Source organism: Molothrus ater, chromosome 12, assembly GCF_012460135.2.
Source record: "Molothrus ater isolate BHLD 08-10-18 breed brown headed cowbird chromosome 12, BPBGC_Mater_1.1, whole genome shotgun sequence".
NCBI lineage: Eukaryota > Metazoa > Chordata > Aves > Passeriformes > Icteridae > Molothrus > Molothrus ater.
In genome coordinates this window covers 14,923,781-14,937,837 of record NC_050489.2, presented here as the reverse complement: position 1 = coordinate 14,937,837, position 14,057 = coordinate 14,923,781, and the positions used below count along the sequence as shown (strand labels likewise).

Below are 14,057 nucleotides of genomic sequence, written 5' to 3'. Positions count from 1 at the left end.
GGTACCTGTTTTTTCTGGCCTTGGGGAGGCTTGGGCATGGCTCTGTCTGTGAACCACTGGAGCTCCCATCTCTTCCTCTTTCTTGGGCTCAGGTTCTCCTCTTCCTCCCCAGCACCATGACCACAAAGCTGTGAGCCTGGAGGTCCTGCCCAAGGGCCACTGCATTGCAGGAGTTCCTCTAAGATGTGGTCCTTCACTGGCAGAGCTCAGGAGAGTCTGCCTGCAATAATGGTTGCTGGCCAAGCTGGACTTTGGTCTTAGGTATTAATGAACTACTTGAAATTCTGTCTAAAAGCCACCAGCTGGGCTCTATATGACTGTACATGGTCATTTCTCTTGTGTTGTCCCATTCCTTCATTGCCCATATATTTTTCCCTATACAGTTTTCCCCTATTCTGAAGCTGCCCTGGGGAAAGGGTACCTCTGAGACAAGGCTCTTGTCTGGGAAAGAGAGACCTGTTGCTGGTTTCCAGGGAAGGGAGCACAGCCATGGGCTCCTGCCAAGCACAGAACCACTCAGCACTGCTCTCACCCTGCCCTGGGCACTGGCCAAAGTGGAATTGCACGAGTGAGTCCTTGCATTACCCCTTGTAATGGGTACAGGTGTGGGAAGGCACTGTCCTGGTGTGTCACACATGGAGATTTGCTGTGGCCCAGATGTGGACATGGGCATCAGGTAAGTTTGACCTACTGGTGCTGTAAGGCAGGGCATGGTCCATTGCCAAGGAACAGTTTAATGGCAGCTCTGTTGTATCCAGGACTGTGCTGATCTCTGGCATCTACGTTCATCAAGACTGGTTTTGGTGGGTGTAGCTCTGGCCAGCAGTGAGAGCAGAAAAGAGCCCATGGCAGAGCCCACAGTGGGCCCACACTGGGCAGAAGCAGCACTGTGAGCATGTGCTGAGCTGAGGTCCCTGCAGCAGGTGGCACATCCGAGCACTGCTGCTGCTTGGATCTATCCATCTCCTGATGCTGTTGGATCATGTTCCCCATTGCCACCTGCTGCCTGTTGCAGCCCATATCCTTTCCAAGTTAACAGCTTGTCCCCAGAGAATGCTCCCAGTGACTTTTTAGACTGTTGTTTGTCACATATAAACTCTTCTTTGCCTATCCTTCTTTGTCTCCAGTTCATCTGGAGTCAAAAAGGTTTTGCTCATTGTGGCCCCTTGCTCCATCGACTGCACGGGTGTCCCTCCAAGGCAGTGTGTCCTCCTTCCTTGCTTTTCTCTGCCACCTTGCTCCAGTACATGGTGGCATTGCCTCCTTCTGCACCCCCTGATGTTTATACCTTTGTTCTCTTCTGAACCCTTGCTCAGCATCAGCCCAGCTTCTTCCTCTTCCTCCTTGTGCACTGTTCAGAGTTCGGTTCAGTGTGAGGCCCAAAGCCTTCAGGTTGCCTCAGCACCCAGAGCCACTTTTGGGCCTTGCCTCTCCTGGCATGTGGTGGTTATGGATCTCCTGCCCAATTGTCTTTTTGATTTTCCCATTACAGCTGCTGTTCACACAGTGCTGCTCCTGTAGGAAAATCCAGGCTGGAAGAGCCAGCTGGAGTCATCTGGACAAATCCCAGGATCTCACAGTCCTTGCAGGAGTTCTTTGGTTTGAACAAACCAATACTTTGTTCTTGGTTTTGCCATGGCTCACAAAGGAACTGACTGAATCTGGTGCTGTTTTTACTGGTCCAAGCTCTGTCCTTGGAGCTGGCCCAGCCCTGGCCATCTGCTCTCCAGCCTCAGTCAAGAGGGCAATGGCCTGGGTTAGGATTTCCCAGGCCATTGAACCTGGACCAGGTGCTCCAAGGCAAGCACAGACTTGGTGATACTGGAGAGACCTGCTGCATTTTGGTGTCATAACTGCACCCAGCAATGTGACACTTAAGAGCAGCAACATTTCAGAAGCTTCCTGAAAATCTCATTCCTCTGAAGGCATCGGATTGCTGAGAATTCTGAAGGGAAGGAAGTGCTTTAGTGGGCAGTTATTTCTGGAGCAGGCACTCTCTGCTCACTCCATGGACCAGATTATTTTCTTAGGATGGGCCGTTTCCTCCATCTGCTCCCCCAAATTCAATCCCTGTACACCCTGGGAATTGGAAGCAGGGGTAAGGTAACATACCAACATCTTCCTACCAATCTTCCAGGTGGATAACATCAGGGTGTGAGTCTCTGAAATACATCCCTCAGAGACCTCTTCCCAAATGCCAGCCTCAATTATTAATATGGGTTAATGATTTACAGGGCTCTCTGCCCACACATGCCCAGGAAAGGAGGAGGGGCAACGGGTGCTACATTTTCTTAAAATTAATTGAGAAATAAGGAAAATTTGAAACCACAACCTATTTCTGTGTACAGCAGAACATGACATTAAAGGGGTAAGTGGAGAGCATGTGAATGAGCCGGCTGTTCAGAAATGGCAGCTGGATATTTGTCCCAGTTGTCTCCTACCATCTGATTAAGGGAACAAGTTATTTCATCCTGCCATATAAAGTGTACTCTAACCCTCTGACTAAATATAGCTGATCATTTCTAACTAATGCCTTGCTTTTTGTGTTCTCTACTTATTTGTGCAAGGAATTGTGAAGGAAATAGAAAGTGCTGCTAACCCAGCTGCTGTGAGGGAGTGTTTGTAGCTCCTGGGAGAGACGAGCACACCTAGCAGTCAACATTGTCTGGATTTGAATGGGGCATTAGTCAGCAACAGAGGCCTGGAGTTAACCTGAAGAACTATAAAGCTGGTGCAGAATGGTAATTTTTATGCTGTTTAGTGTCTGTACATTGAATATAGATGGTGTAAACAGCTGTTATTACAGCCAGAAGAAATGTATGTCAGCTTAGAAATGTAATTTCCAGCCCAAGCTGTTCCTGTTAAGCCTCTTCAGCTGTGCCAAGGCCTTGTCTCTACTCAGAGAGATTCTCACAGCCATAAAGCAATATTGCCAGGGTCCTGTATGTTATCCCTGCCTGGCTTAGAGCAGCAAGAACACACAGGAGGCTCCAAGGGCACCCAGGATTGAGTGCAGCTAAAGGAAGCAATGAAGTGGAGCAAACGCTCTCCAGTCCTGCAAAAGCAGCTCAGGGAACCCCTGGGAGGAACGAGCAGAGCCCAGGCCGAGAAACATCCCACGGGCAAAAAGCAAAAACCATCCTAGGGAAAAGCAAACCACGGCGTCCCCTTTGGCCTGAGGGTCGTGAAGAACGGAGATGTTTGAGAGGCGTCCCTGCCACAGCCCAGGCGTTCGGTGAACGCGGTACCAACCCCAGGGCACCGGGCACGCTTTGGAGCGGGCTCGGCTCCGGCAGCTCGGCGGAGCGAGGGAGGGCAGAGGCCGGAGCCGCGGTTGCCGTGGCAGCGCTCCCGCAACACCGTCCCCGTCACCGGGAAGTGCATCCGGGGCCGCCCCAAGTAGTTCCTCGGTGACGGCGGCGGCGCGGCGCGGGGGATCCGCCGTGTCCTGGCAGAGCGGCGGCCGCGGCGCGGCCCTGCCCGCCCGGCCCCGGCATGTTCAAGAACACCTTCCAGAGCGGCTTCCTCTCCGTGCTCTACAGCATCGGCAGCAAACCGCTCCAGATCTGGGACAAGAAGGTGAGGCGGCGGCCTCGGCCAGCGCCGCGGCCCGGGGAGCGGCGGAGCCTCCCGGGGCAGGCCCGGGGCCGCCGGAACCCCCGGGCCGCTCCGGACACCTGTGGGGCCTCTCGGCCCCCGCCGGGCCGGAGCTGCGGTGGCCGGGTTACCGGGACCCCGGGAACGGGATAGCGGGATCTCTCGGGCACTGGTTACCGGCACGGCCCCGGGGCCGGTACCGGGCCCCTGGGGTGTTTCTGAGGGGAATGTGTTATTATGAGCCTTTTCTGCCTTTGCCGGGCAGAGGAGCCCGCCCGGCACCAGGAGCTGCAGCGCTGTGGGGCAGCTGCAGGAGTGGCCAGCAGCGGCCATAGGCTGCGGGATGCCCGGGGCCCTGTGGGGCCGAGGTGGGGTCTCCTGGTGCGTGACCCACCTTCAGACAGGCTCTCCAGAGACATTCAGAAGTGGGCTGTGTGGCGGCTTGTGGGTGTAGGAGAAGTTGGGAACGTCTCATCACTTTGTTTCTCCCTCCTGCCAGTTTTTAGAGTGGTTTTGCTCAGGGCCCTGTGCCTTCTCCAGGCTATCTCTCATCAAGGAGCCGTCCTCAGGATGTTTGGAGATGTTGAGCTGTGCTGCATCCCCCATCACAAACCATCCATGGTTTAGTGATTCTGCAAAATACTTGTTGTGACCTCTGAGACCAAGGCTACAACCTGTATTTGGTTGCTTGTGCGTGAGCCTTAGCTGAGTTGTTTTGTGGTTTCAGCAGAAACAAAAGCCTTCACAGCAGTTCAGACAGCTGTGATGTTTGACCTGAGTGGGCTTGTGTGAGCATGTACAAGTTGTGAGATGGGCAACAGGAAGCACAGACCTATCCTGTTGCCCATCAGTGGGTACCCATGTAGCTCTGTGAAGAGCTGGGATGCCTCACACTGCCCGTGTGCGTGTGTCTGTGTCTTGCACAAATATTTCTGACTTTGAAAAAGGATCTACAGCTTATTTGGATGGTGCAAGGACGGGATGCATTAAAGACTCTTAGACTAGGGGTGTGCTGTCAGACTGGATAAGCCATAAGCAGGCTGTGCTGACCCTGCTTGAAGGAGGAGGTTGGACTGGAGACCTCTGGAGGCACCTTCCCATGTGAATTGTCCTGTGCAGGGTGATGCTGTTATGATTGTGTGGCCCATGAGTGGGAGCAGGAGCTCTGCTTGCAGGGTGGATGTCAGCAGTGGTCCTTTCAGCTGCAATTGCCTTGCAGTAGTCTCTCTTGCATGAAGCATGGCCAGCCTGGGTGTGCTTGTTGTGAGGATTGCCATGCTCTCTTCAGCAGTGCATGAAATGCCCCTGTCATTTTGGTGAGAACTGGAAACAGTATTTGACATTCTCCTGTGTCCAGGGTACATGCCTGAGATTACTGGGTTCATAGCTGTCCTAATGTAGACTTTCATATCTTCGCAAAAAGAACCAGCAGGCTGTGATTTCTACTTTTTGTACATCTCAGGGAATATCTCAAGCTTTTGTGACGTGGGGAAAACCCATATATTTTTTGGCCATAGTAGGACGTGCACTGCTTGTGCTTGTAGAGAGTGTGTGTGTGTGGGTGTGCAAGAGTGTGCCTGAGTGTGTGAGCCCTTCCCCAGAGGCAGTCAGCCATGCCCAGCAGTACAAACCAAGTTCCCTTGGTGACCAGTGGCTGGCTGGTGGCTCCCCTGTATTGCTTGTCCTTTTTTTACCCCTTACTGCACTCAAGTTTGACTCTCACTCTTTTATGTTTGTTTATTTGGGCGTCTGATATGAGGTTGAGTCCCTTGTGTTCACTGCAGCATGTTTTGATAGATGCAAGTCTTGCACTCAGTCTATGTGCAGCATGCTGGGCTGTAAACTCTTGCTGGCACTCTGGGGCAGTGATCAAAGCCTTGGAAACAGCAAGGTCCAGGAGAGTAGGAGCCAGGTGAATGTAGATGGGTCCTCCTGGGGTTTTATTCCTTCTCCTAATGGAGCTGTGGGTGCCTCTTTTTCCCCTCTCAAGTGACGTCTGTGCTGTCTGCCCCACTTCTGTTCCAGGTGCGCAATGGCCACATCAAGCGAATCACGGACAATGACATTCAGTCACTGGTGCTGGAGATTGAAGGAACAAATGTCAGGTAGGAGAAGCCTCTTCTGCTGTTCTGGGGGAGCAGGACTCTGCCCTGAAGCAGAGTGAAAGATGGCAGTGCCCAGCAGACATCATCTTCAAACTACAGCAGTGTGATGGCAATGTCTTTGTCAATAAATGGAAGAATCTGGGTCATATCACTGATACTCCCCCTGTGGCAGTGTGCTGTGCCTTTCCCTGGATGTGCTTGTAGAGCTCTCATTCTTATCCTCACTGGGGCTAAGGGATAAAAAATAAAATCCCATTATTCTTCCATCACTTGAAGGGGAAAAAGGCGGTATTTAATACCCAGCCTCAGTCAGCACTGCCAGTTACCGAAAAAGCAGCACTGTCTGCTGTCTCTTCTATTGTCTTGGGTCTGTTTTCCTCACGTGACAGCTGCTCTCCCTACAGCAGGAAGATCAGAGGGAGATTTATGAGAGGAATTGCTTGTGGAGCTTCTCTTAGCAACCTCGTCTCCATCGCCCCGGGAGACAGACGCCAGCTCCATGAGCGGGCTCAGAGTCTCCAAGGCTTCTCCAGGGGTGATTCAGAGCAGGGCGCTCCTTATAAGGGCAGTGGAGACTCCTCTCCTGCAGACAGACTGAGGCAATGCTTCTCTTCCTCCAAGAAGTGTTGATACAAAACTTGCCAGGCGTGACGTGTGCTTCTAGGGCTCACAACCTCTGTTTTCCCAGCCATATAGAGCACACAGGGCCTCTGCCATGATCTGGAGGGCTCTACCTGTTCAGTCAAGGGTAGGAGGAGGTTGTGTTAAGAAACAGCGCTGACATGGCCTTGAAACTGGGGAGGTGAAGCTGTCCAGGAAGGTGTTTCATGCCCTGGGTGAGAAAAGTGCAATTTGAGATGCATTCTTTGTGCCTTTTATCTTTTTCTGCCTGCAGCTACCTCTGAAACTCCCCCTCCTGTTACAGGAAGCCCTGGTTGTTGCTGAGATCTTATGATCACAGTAACCCATTTCTGCCTGTCCTCCAAGGCTGCACTGGGCCAAGGGGGAGACTTGGGTTACCTCAGGCTGTGCACTTTGTGCCGTGTGAGATGCTAAAGTGTTTTTCTCTCACCTCTCAGTACCACGTACATCACGTGCCCTGCTGACCCAAAGAAGACCCTGGGCATCAAACTACCTTTCCTAGTGATGATCATCAAGAACCTGAAAAAATACTTCACTTTTGAAGTGCAGGTGAGGAGTGTGCAGTGGGGAGGCCCCTCCAGGGACCACTGAGGAAGGCGCCAGAGAGCCTGCAGTCTTGTGTTGGAACTTGTCCCAGGCAGTGAGTGATCCCCAAAACAGTTTTGCTTTCTTGGCCATGTGGTGTGTCAGGTCTTCTGGTATGGGGGCATCAGTCAGCTGACAAACACATTGTTGCTATTCCTGAAAATGGGTCTGTTTCCTGTGTTAAAATTACTTCTGCCGTGGAACGGAGGGGTGGGGAGTAGAGAGCCCTCTTGGAGTCGGGTAGCGCTGTCCTGGGGGCCTGGTGCCGGGGTGAGCAGCCCTGCCCTCCTTGCCCAGGTGCTGGATGACAAGAACGTCCGTCGGCGTTTCCGGGCGAGCAACTACCAGAGCACGACTCGGGTGAAGCCCTTCATCTGCACCATGCCCATGCGGCTGGACGACGGCTGGAACCAGATCCAGTTCAACCTGTCCGACTTCACGCGCCGCGCCTACGGCACCAACTACATCGAGACCCTGAGAGTGCAGGTGAGGAGCTGCCCTGGGAAACCAAGGGCTGCTCGTGTTCCTGCTGCCTGGGACAGCAGGAGGGGAATCTGCCTTTAGCCCTCTGGGGTTCCTTTGCAGAGCACTCTGGAAGGTGGGCAAAGGCCTGACTGGAAGGCCTCACCTAACTTGCTTAGGCTGGGATGAAGGAGCCCTTTTGCCTCTTGTTTCTCTGGCTGTGCGTTGGTCAGGGTGAGAGTTGCAGTTCCCTGTGGCATGCCATGAAAGCTGGGTATTGCCTCACTGTCCAGATAGGCTGGACAGTGACTGGCTGAACAGGAACGTGGATGGGAAAGCCCCACGATGTACAGACCATTCATACCCCTGGTCAAGCTTGTTTCCTAGTGGTAGTGGAGTTACCCTGCTTTCACTGAGTCCCTTGTAAAAGAGCTGATGCAGGGTTTGTTCCTGCTGAGGACATGGAACTTGTTCCATATGCTAGGGAGTCATGTTCAGTGGTGTGTGTTATTTTGAGGAATGTCTGTGTGTGGAGCGTGCCTGTTCCTTGGTGTGAGGGGAGTGCTGCAGTTCCTTGCAGGATTGCCCTGAGGTGCAGGCAGTCAGCTGAGAGTTGTCTGCCTTCTCACATACTCACGAGGGGGACCAGAGCAACTACTTTGCTGCCAGCTGATAGTGAAGGCAGCACAGGCTGGACAGGCTCATTCCTGACCTCAGGGAGGCCCTGAAGTGGGCGTGTTAAAAATGCAGCAGGCTGAGGCTGTGAGTGTTCTGGCAAGTGCTGATACCAGCCAAGCAGAGGTCGGTTCACAGCAAAGAATCCCCTTAGCAACTAAGACAGTTGGCAGAGATACCAGAGCTTGGCCAAATCTTTTGAGTGTTCATACCTGGAGACAGGAATGCAAATGCAAAGCAGAGGGCACAGACCAACATTTTGCTGATGCCCTGTCATATTCAAAAAAGCAAGAGAGTGAGATAGATTTCCAGCTGCTGAGCCAAAGAATCCATGTTGCAGCATGACACCAAAGCTGGCTGTGGAAAGAGCACGTGGAAAATGGACTGACTCTTTGTTTTGACTCCCAGATCCACGCCAACTGTCGCATCCGACGGGTGTATTTCTCTGACCGGCTGTACTCAGAGGATGAGCTCCCAGCCGAGTTCAAGCTGTATCTGCCTGTCCAGAATAAGGCCAAGGTGAGCTAGATGTGGGAAGGAGGGTGGGAGAACAGTGAGCCAGACTAGCATTCCTCTGCCTCCTCCTGCTGCCTTCGCAACCCGGAGTTTCTTCTGGCAGCAGAGCTCTTGCCAGCTTTGGCCTCCAGCCAGGGAGCACCCTCTCTGTTGCCAGGGTGAGCAGTCTGTCTGGGGTGCTTTGTTGTGTAGCTTTCCTGCCAAAACACATGGAAATTGTCATTCCCATCTAGGAGCAGGGTGAGCTGTTCAGCTGCTCTCCATGTCCTCCCTGATTGTGTTGAAGGACTCTGGGCAGTTGCAGCCTCCCGGCATCTCTCCAGAGCTTTCATCCATGACTCAGCTCAGCAACTTTGCTCTTCAGAGCAGCTGCAGCTCCACATTTGTCTTCCAGGAGAGATTCTGTTTGTGTCCCTCTAGCCCAAAATGAGTCCCCTCCGATCTTTACCCTGCCCAGTACCAGACAGTGGTGCCATGAGGGGGGAAGGAGACACCATGGCTGCCCTCAGGAGGAGGTGCCAAGCTATGCTCCTGCAGCGATGGGAGAGGAGTGAACATGCTGGCATATTCAGAGATCTTGAGCAACATGCAGCAATTTTGAGGCTTGTGAGGAAACACCTTCTTTGCCAGGGCCAGCCTGTCCCAATGCAGACACTTCTTTTAGCAAAGAAGATTCCTGGGCAAAGTTTCAAGCTGCTGAGGGAGGATATTGGGGGCTGATGGTAGTGGGAGGTAGAAGGCAGTGTTAACTGTAGGTAACACCTCTGGGGAACCTGTCACTGCCTCCTGGGCTGTAGCAGCCTCACAGATGTGTCTGGGGAGTGCTTGGAGCCCTCCCAGTACTGTTGTCTTGTGCTGCCAAGTCTTGTAAGTGTCTCCTTTCTTCTCCCTGCTCTGTCCAGCAATAACATCACGTTGGGAAGAGATGTTGGCGTGCAAATTGTACAGAGTCAGAGTTTTCCTGGCTGTTCCTAAAGTGCTGAGCCTAAACTCTGCAGGTGGCCTGGCACCCCAGTCTTGTCTTGCTCAAAGTGGCCACTGTGCCTCCAAAGAAGGGATTCAGCAGGAATTGTGGAGTGTATCCATCCATCATCACAATTCAAGTGTATCCTCTTGAAGTTAGCAATTTTATTTTTTATTTCCTTGTTTCCATCTCTTATATATGCTCTAAATATGGATGTAATACTTGTTCTTGAAAATTAAACATTTGGCTCTGTAAATCTGCTTCTGTCTTCTTCCTCCTTTGATGGATCCCTAACTTTTTAGTGCTTCAGAAAGTGCCAGAGAATTTCTTTGAGAACCCAAATGTTAGAATTTGCCTCTGAACTTGACTTTGATCAGCACCCTCACTGTTTAAGGGATAGCACAGACACAACCAGCAGCAATCTGATGAGAGGAAAATTAGTGAGGTTTCCACAGAGAATACAGAAACTGTCTCCAATCCATGAAGTTTGTGGTACTGTGACAAAAACTCATGCTGTTCATGAAAATGGATTTTTCATTCCCTCTTTCCTTGAAGCCATTTTCCCCAGCAGTGACCAATTAGGCTTACCTGCCTGTTAGGGCACAGTTTTGTTGGCTGTGTAGTTACCAACTCGCTCCAGCTCTCAGCCAAGCCTTCAGCAGCACAAGGCACACAATAGCCTCCCAGCTGCCAGATTGTCCCTTCCCCAGGGATCAAAGGGGAGGTGCAGCACAACAGGAGCGGAAGTCTTTTCCTGTGCTGAATCTGCCCTTCCCTGCCTCAAACCAATCTGCCTTTGTTGTAGAAAGGCTTGTGAAGGGGAGGCCAGAGACTCCATCAGTAAGGGGGTGAGTCTGGGAGTAGATGATGCCTTTCCTGCCCGGGGCCAAGCCCCCATCAGGTCTTGGGGGGGGCAGGTCCCAAAGGCTGGCACTGATCCTTCCCTGGGCTGTGCAGTGAATGGGGAGGATTTCACTTCTGTTACTGCTCTGTAGAACAAAGCTGCTCTCTCCCAGGAGGAGGAGAGCCTGCTGGGGGACATCTTAGATTGCCTTAGATTCTGGGTTTAATCCTGACCACTGAGACCCTGCCTGGTTTAAAGGTTTGGCATGTCTGTGCATCCTCTTTTTGCACCTCTGTGGCCTCTCCTGTAATGGAGCTGCTGGGCTTTGAACTGGAGGTGCTGCCACGTGGGGCTGGATTGCACCTGCAGAAGGCTTTCTGGAGAAGACCTTTGCAGTTCTTCTAGCAGCTGAAAGCTTGGTAGCTCTAAGGAGCCCAGCCAAGGAAGCCTACATGAGAAATCACCATCCATCTTGCGTTGACATGTCAAGGCTTGGCTGGACTCGGTCTGTTCAGTGGAATTGCACTGGATCATGTGCCAGGGGTTCACCTTAATGAAGTCCATGGTGAGGCTTTCTCCATGTTTGCAAAGCTTGCCAGAGCTGGGGGAGCTGCTGAGCAAATCCATCAGACTCCAGGAGGGTAAAATGTGCATCCTTTCCCGCAAGGCCTTGCTCAACACCATGTGTTTTTGGCAGTCTTTGGCAGCTGAACACTCAGCAGGAGCTGCTGCTGCCTTTCCCTGCCCTGCTGGAGCCTGTGCTGGAGTTTCCCCTGGTCCCTGAGGAGCTGAGCTCACCCTGAGTGACCAGCCCTAATGCACTGAGAGGGGCTGGGCTCCCCTGGGCCCTGAGCTGGCTGCCTCTGCAGAGATCAGATGGGCACTGCTGCCAATTCGTGCCTGACCTCTAGGAGCTGTGCCAGCAGATTTGCTGGAATAAACTCCCAGCCACAAACCCTTACATCCATATGGACCTTCTGTGTATTTTTAAATACGAAACAAAATACTGAATCTTCCTGTTTACTTGTTGCACAAAGTGGAGCATCATCAGATACTGGCTCTTTCCTTTACAGCCAGATGCTTGGTGATTTACACAGTGCTTCCAAAATCTTTCTCTTCTAATCCCTCTCTCCCATCAAAACTTTAACCATCTCACTGAAGGTGGGTGAAGTTGGATGCTCTCCCTGTGGGAGAAGAGGATGCTGCTGGTGGGTGGGCCAGACTGTCAGCAGCCCTTTCCTCAATGTGCACAAGCAAAACTCCTGTGGTGGAGCACTCAGCTTCTCACTCCTTTGGTTATGGCTTTTGACGTGGCTGGGATGCAACATCCTCTTACATGGAAAGAGTGGAGGAATGCAGGAAGGAGGTGGGGGCAGAGGTGGGAGTCAGGGATGGCTACTGCCTGCCTGCTCCTGGGGCAGCCTCAGCTGGGTATGAGGGGAGGGCAGAGGGGAGTGTCCCAGTTCACTGCAGGCAGCCTATGGAGAAAAGATCTTAAATATCTCCTCATTCACCTTTCTGTGGGTGGCCTGCTCCTTCCTCCATGCATAAGTCCTTGTTGCAGTTCATGTTTAGTGGGAGAGAAAAGAATCTTTGTGGGGAGCCCTGGTTTCAACCCCAGGCAGAGCAGGGCCCACCCAAAGATCAGTTTTCCTTCTCTGCACCAGCTTTTCACCTTTGTCTTCCACTGGCTGGGGCAAGGTTCTGCACTTGGACACTTCAATCAGGACCTCAGTGCTGGTAGCTACTTTCTGCATGAAAGGCAAAGCTTCCCTTGGAAAGCTTGGGTGCTGAAATACGGTGAGTGCACAGGCTGCAGCTCCTTGGAGCAAGGGACCCACCCTGGGCTGGGCCAGCAGCAGCAGGCTTGGGCTGGAGCAGCTGGCACTCCCTGTGGTGGGAGCCAAGGCTGGGACATCCCAAGGCTCCAGTGGCTCTGCCTGGGCAGGTGGCAGCTGCTGGCAGAGCAAGCAGGCAATGGGGTTTTCCTGGAAAGCTTTCTCAGCTTGCTCTGCTGCTGGGGCAGAAGAATCCTGTGTGAGCGTCCAGCCCAGCAGACATTGTCTGGCAGGATATGGACACAAGCTTCTGTCCCTGCCTGTGTTTGTCCCCTTGCACTTTGTCACTTTCCTATCAAGTGGGTCCTGGCAAAGAAGCACAGAGCTGTTATCACAGAGGGATAAGCAGGAATCAAAAAAATCTGGGCCAAACTCTGCTTCTTGTCCATTCTGCATCTCCCTGGATGTCTTGGGCCAAATGTTGTCATCTTTATAGAAGGATTACACCTCCAGGGCGACATTAATCCTTTGCAGCTGTTGTCTAATGTGGGGCAGGCAGTGCTGGAGGCAAGGGAAATATTTATTTTGAGTTTTACCACTGGCCACCGCCCAGGAAAAGCAAGTGACAGTACTGGGGACTTTGGCCACCGTGCATGCAGAGAGAGCTGATGTTCCTGCCCTGCCGGTGCCTGCAGGAGAGGGGTGAGAGCTTCACCTGGCAGGCTGCAAAATGGGACCACCCAAACACGATTTTTTGGGGTAAGGGAGAAATTGTGCACCCTGAGAGCTAACCTGGGTGCAGTGGGGAAAGCCTCAGAGCTGCTAGAAGTGAGACGATGGATACCAACTTGTGCTGAAGCAGAACCGCAGCCCATCTGCTTCACCATCCCTTCACGTGTTGCCCCTGCAGCCCCAGGAATGACTTTCTGTGAGATGAGGGGTCCCAGCACCCCGGGAGCAGGCTGGGGGCTGCCCTATGGGTGTGAGGGGAGCAGAGGGGCATGAGCCACATACACCTGAGCCGAGCTCGGCATGGTTGGTGGGTGCATCCCACCGCAGCGGGGCTGTGCTGGCACCGACCCCTCCCGGGAGCCTCCGCCCTGCGTGCAGCGAGCACAGGCAGCAGGTTCGGCCCCTCCCGGGCCCCGCGGCCCTTCCCTCCATCCCCAGCATTGTTTCCTCCGACCTTGAGCTGCCGGGTTGCTGCTTGCTGTATCCCAGCCCCGGTTCTTCCTCTGCACTGAGCCCGGCTTCCTCTGTGTTTTCCGGGTCCTTTCCTCAGCACTGAACAGGGGCTCGTGCCCTGGCTTGCAGAGGAAGAGGAGGATTCTCCTGAGATGCTGCCAGAAGGGCAGAGAGCCCCTGCCAGCCCTGGTCTCCCCCTCATGCCCACCCCAGCACAGCAGAGCCTGGAGGACTCTGAGCTCCCAGGGTCTTTTCCAGGTCAGGCTCTCCAACCTATTTTTGGGAAGCAGGGAGCTGCCAGGCTCCCTGGCAGTGGATCCTGGCAGGGCAGCCCGGTGCCTGCCAGAGCCAGGCTCAGCCAGGCTCGCGCTCCCCATGCTCCCAACAGCCCTGTCCTTAGAGCAGGTGCCTGCTGCCCTCCTGGGCTCACACCCACGGCTGGCCAGAGGTGAGCTGACCTCACTGTGGGCGTGCAGAGCGGTGCAGGGGCCTCCGGCAGAGCCTGGGCGCCGCTGAAATGCTGGGCTTTATCTGCAGCAGGTCCCTCACTGCTGTCCATGAGCGTTTCCAGATGGCCCCGGGCTCCTGGCACCAGCTCTGCTGCAGCATCCGGGGAAAAGCAGGCGGGGGTGGGAAGTGGTGTCCCAGCTCACCAAGCGTGGTGGCCTGGGCCTCTGCTCCCAGCATCCCTAATTCCCGCTGGG

The 14,057-nt window shown here is 53.5% G+C and overlaps 1 protein-coding gene across 2 annotated transcripts; it reads left to right on the top strand.

The window, feature by feature from the left end:
- The first annotated feature begins 3,406 nt into the window (after window positions 1-3,406).
- On the top strand, window positions 3,407-9,802 carry CFAP20 (cilia and flagella associated protein 20). 2 transcript variants are annotated; one of them, XM_036390214.2, is made up of 6 exons: window positions 3,407-3,579; window positions 5,623-5,702; window positions 6,782-6,893; window positions 7,227-7,415; window positions 8,475-8,585; window positions 9,485-9,802. In XM_036390214.2, exons 1-6 carry the CDS (start codon window positions 3,496-3,498, stop codon window positions 9,488-9,490), a joined length of 582 nt encoding a protein of 193 aa, XP_036246107.1. In that variant the 5' UTR covers window positions 3,407-3,495; the 3' UTR covers window positions 9,491-9,802. The 2 variants fall into 2 exon arrangements, with proteins under 2 accessions (XP_036246107.1, XP_036246106.1); XM_036390213.1 differs by lacking the exon at window positions 9,485-9,802 and having other exon boundaries at window positions 8,475-8,594.
- Window positions 9,803-14,057: the final 4,255 nt, after the last annotated feature.

Excerpts from the sequence above, each read along its gene's own strand:
- CFAP20 (XM_036390213.1), top strand. The coding sequence starts at position 3,496 with ATGTTCAAGAACACCTTCCAGAGCGGCTTCCTCTCCGTGCTCTACAGC. Across the intron at positions 3,580-5,622 it reads TCCAGATCTGGGACAAGAAG|GTGCGCAATGGCCACATCAA; the intron begins GTGAGGCGGCGG and ends CTTCTGTTCCAG. Across the intron at positions 7,416-8,474 it reads TCGAGACCCTGAGAGTGCAG|ATCCACGCCAACTGTCGCAT; the intron begins GTGAGGAGCTGC and ends TTTGACTCCCAG.